The sequence below is a fragment of the Durio zibethinus genome, chromosome 19 (assembly GCF_047325235.1).
Source record: "Durio zibethinus cultivar Kanyao isolate XHJ-2024 chromosome 19, ASM4732523v1, whole genome shotgun sequence".
NCBI classification, from domain to species: domain Eukaryota; kingdom Viridiplantae; phylum Streptophyta; class Magnoliopsida; order Malvales; family Malvaceae; genus Durio; species Durio zibethinus.
In genome coordinates, this window is record NC_143180.1 from 22358593 (window position 1) to 22362369 (window position 3777).

The 3777-nt window shown below is 29.8% G+C and overlaps 1 protein-coding gene across 1 annotated transcript; it reads right to left on the reverse strand.

Annotated features, from left to right (window-relative positions):
* Nucleotides 1-2710: 2710 nt before the first annotated feature.
* Nucleotides 2711-3100, reverse strand: LOC149513544 (MDIS1-interacting receptor like kinase 2-like). The gene has a single exon (XM_089748701.1). The coding sequence runs from the start codon at nucleotides 3098-3100 to the stop codon at nucleotides 2711-2713; it is 390 nt and encodes a 129-aa protein (XP_089604827.1).
* Between the last annotated feature and the right edge of the window lie 677 nt (nucleotides 3101-3777).

The window sequence follows — 3777 nt, forward strand, 5'->3', positions numbered from 1 at the left end:
GTTGTTCGGTTGTCGGCCATCGCGTCGGTCGCTGTTTGGGTCACCGCCGACAGTCACTGTCGACGATTTTCGATCACCGAAAAATGTGAAAATTCTTCTGAAAGTTCTCTTCGACGTGATTTTTCCAAATCCGGTGTCTTTTTTACCGGAAATAGCCTCGATCGACGTAAATCGAGGCTCAAAGTTTTGGTCTCCTTTTTTTTTATTTTTTTTGGACAGAATCAACTGATCTCATTTTTTTTTAGGTGGTTTTTTTGGCGCTGGGTTCCCCGTTCCAGGGGACTGTTGTTTTTTTTTTTTGTGTTTTTGCAGAATTTTTTTTTACAAAAGCTCTCTTTTTTTTTTTGCCATTCTTTTTTTGCCAGTCCCTCTGTTTGCAAATAACAAGCTCTATTTATAGAGCTTGTTGGGATTCAAATCCCAGATCTTTTGGGATTCAAATCCCATTTTTCAACTAAAAAATCATGCCTGCCGTTCGTAATTGGTGGCTTATCGGTCGGTCGTTGGCAGCTAGTGGCGGTGATTTTGGACTTTAGGGATTGTGCATTTAATGCACTAGATTTGAATCGGATAAGGATAAAGAAGAAAGAAAAAGAAAAGAGGAAAGAAAGAAGAAGAAAAGAGAAGAAGACAAATGCAGAAATGGGAAGAAAAGAAAGAGAAAAAAATTTTAAATAAATAATAATAATAATAATAATAAAATAATAATAATAATAATAAACAAATAAATAAATAAAATGGTGTTTACAATATACAACCTTAAATTTGTCTAGATATGAACCTGATTCAATCTAATTTGATTAGAAAAAAATTAACAATATAAATTTGCTCAACTCAAACTTGAAAAATTATTTAAACTTGAATTAATATGACTTTGAAAATGATTCGAACTCAAATAACTCAAAAATTAATTTGAAATTATTATTTAAAATAAATTTATTTGTTTTCAAAATATAATAATTTAAACTCAAAATAATCCAAATCTAATAGTTTTAATTTCAAATAATCTGAGTATCATCTGAATAATCTATACCTACAACCATCCAAACTTTCTTTTACTCTAATAATTGAATATGAAGTAAAATAACACATAAAGATGCCACCATCATATCTATAAATCTTTTCCAAAAATTATTTGCACAACTAAATTCAATATCTCAAAACAGGTCAATTCTAATGTGTGACTAATTAATGTAGAGATAACTGGCAACACTTTGAGAAATTTGAGTAAAATGTATTCATCCATCGATTGCCATAAGATTTTATACATTTATATCAAAGCAAGATTGTTTATTGTATTATCTCCTCATTTTAAACACTGTAAAGAAGTTTGCAAAATCTCTGAAAATCCCCCTAACAATGCAATCATCATGGAAAACATGCCTGCAACGCATCGAGGCAACTTCGTCTCCAACCAAGAACTCCTCCAAACAAATGGCACATTGTTTCTTGGAACTCAAATACTCAAGTCTTCTCCTTTTCTTCATGAGTAAAAGACTATCTTATCGCATCACCAAATTTTTTTTTTTCAAAATTTGAATAGAAGACTAACTAGAAGGCTTGAAATTCAATGTCATCGATGGCTTATCAATCACATGAATTTTTCATATAAGCCTCCATCCTTCTATTATAACCAATTAAGTCCTTAAAAATTTTATTTTTGTCTAATTAAATTTGAGTAAATTTTGTTTCATTAAACTCTTTTTCTTAGATGAAAATTGCAAAAAATAATATTATTTCTTGTCAAATCAACATATATGCCGTATTTCTTTTTATGATGCCAACATCTACATAGCATATATTTGAAAATAAAAATGCTCTTTAGATGTTAACGTTGCCTATTATATGAGTCATTCATTACATATTATGTAAATGACAATTCAATTTAAATTTTTATGTTTTGCAATGTTGAAATTAATTTAACAAAGACAATTATTACCATTGATATGGTAAAAATAATGAATTTTAGTGATTTTCATGTAAAATAAGACTTAATTAAATAAGAATAATGTTTTATGCTTTCAATTAGATAAAAAAAAAGATAAAGATTTATTTGAGAAATTTGAGAAAAGTACAACATTTTAGCATTTTAGTAAAAAAAAGGTACAAGTTAAAGGTATATATTTCAAAATCATCACTTAAATCCGTTTTCAATTATACTCAATACAATTACAATTAAATTTTGAATGATTTAACAAGCAGTGAATAGTGAAAGGTTAGAAAGATGAAACTGTAAAAAATAATGTGTACGAGTGTGCACAAAAATAAATAGCGAGTAAATAGAAAAATCAAAAGGTTATTGTGTGAAGTTCTGATTATTGTAATTTGGTGTGCTCACCAATTTTTTTTTTGTTTATTCAAACAAATAAAAAAGTGATATTAGAATTGCTGTAGCATTTCAAAGCGAAAGTATTGTAGCAAATCAATAGTATAGTAGAATATTACAATTGATACTGAAAGTTGAAATTCTAAATCTGGCCATTAGTTACATTTCAAAAATAGGAAATCTTGAATATACAAATTGAGTGCTTAAACACAGTTGTTCTATATCACAAGCTTAAACATAGCTGTTTTATATCACAGCTAATTCACTACAAAAGCTTTATTACTAGAGTACTTAAACATTTCAGTACAAAGAAGAGTAAAAGAAATAGATTGAAAGCAAATACACGTGCTTAGAATTATTATTCAAATTGTTAATACCTTAATATTAGCCACTACAGACTTCACGATCCCACAATTTTCCCAATTTTATGATTGAGAAAGGATTGGGCAATGGAAGCGATTGACGTGTAAGGGCTTGAGCAACTTGTCGCATGGTTTGCCGAAGTTGGGGACTGCCATTCAAGCATGCAAATCCCAGCTTTGTAGTAGAGACAACATCCTTTGCAACTTGTCTTACTGGTGGTGAGAGGCATTGGTCTATCACATCTTTAAGTAAAATCAGTTGGTTGTCATTTGGTATCGATGTCGATGTTGATGCTGGTGCCGATGACGACGATGGGAAACATGAAATCAAATCACCAGGATACCTCCCCATAAGTATTTCCATTGTTAGCACCCCAAAACTGTAAACATCACATCTCTCATCTACTTTCATCGTATAAGCCAACTCTGCTTAAAGAAATATATTTGATCAATGTACTCTAGTAAGCAATAAATATATCTAATCAACACATTATTATGTTAGAATATTGAGAAGATTAATGTTGAAAAGAAATTGGGAATATTTAAAAAATTACATGAAAATTGAAATTTAGAGGTTTAAATAAGATTTTACATTTAGTTCATTAGTTTGATATATTGAATATTGTAAAACTAAGTGTTGAAGTTCAAAGATTAATTACACATTTGATACTTAATTAGAGTAAAATTCTTTGATACTTAAATTTGAAAAGTTACAATCTTAATACTACTTGTACTTTGTTTTAACACATCAATTTGCACACAAACCTAACACTTTTAATTGAATGATGACATGTTTAAAGCATAAAAAAAAAAAAAGATATTAATAAATACCTGGAGCTATATACCCGAAAGTACTAACAAGTAAGGTCTAATTGGAAGAGTCGGGCTTTAAAAGCCTGGTTGTGTCAAAATCTGAAACATGAGCCTCATAGTCCAAATCTAGAAGAACATTATTGCTGGAAAGATCTCGATGAATTATAGGTGGTGAATGGTCATGATGCATATAAGACAAGGCATTGGCCACTCCTTTTACAACATTTAGCCTCTTCTTCCAATCCAACTCCATTGCCTCGTCCTTGTTGCTTAAAA

Excerpts from the sequence above, each read along its gene's own strand:
- LOC149513544 (XM_089748701.1), bottom strand. The coding sequence starts at position 3,100 with ATGAAAGTAGATGAGAGATGTGATGTTTACAGTTTTGGGGTGCTAACA.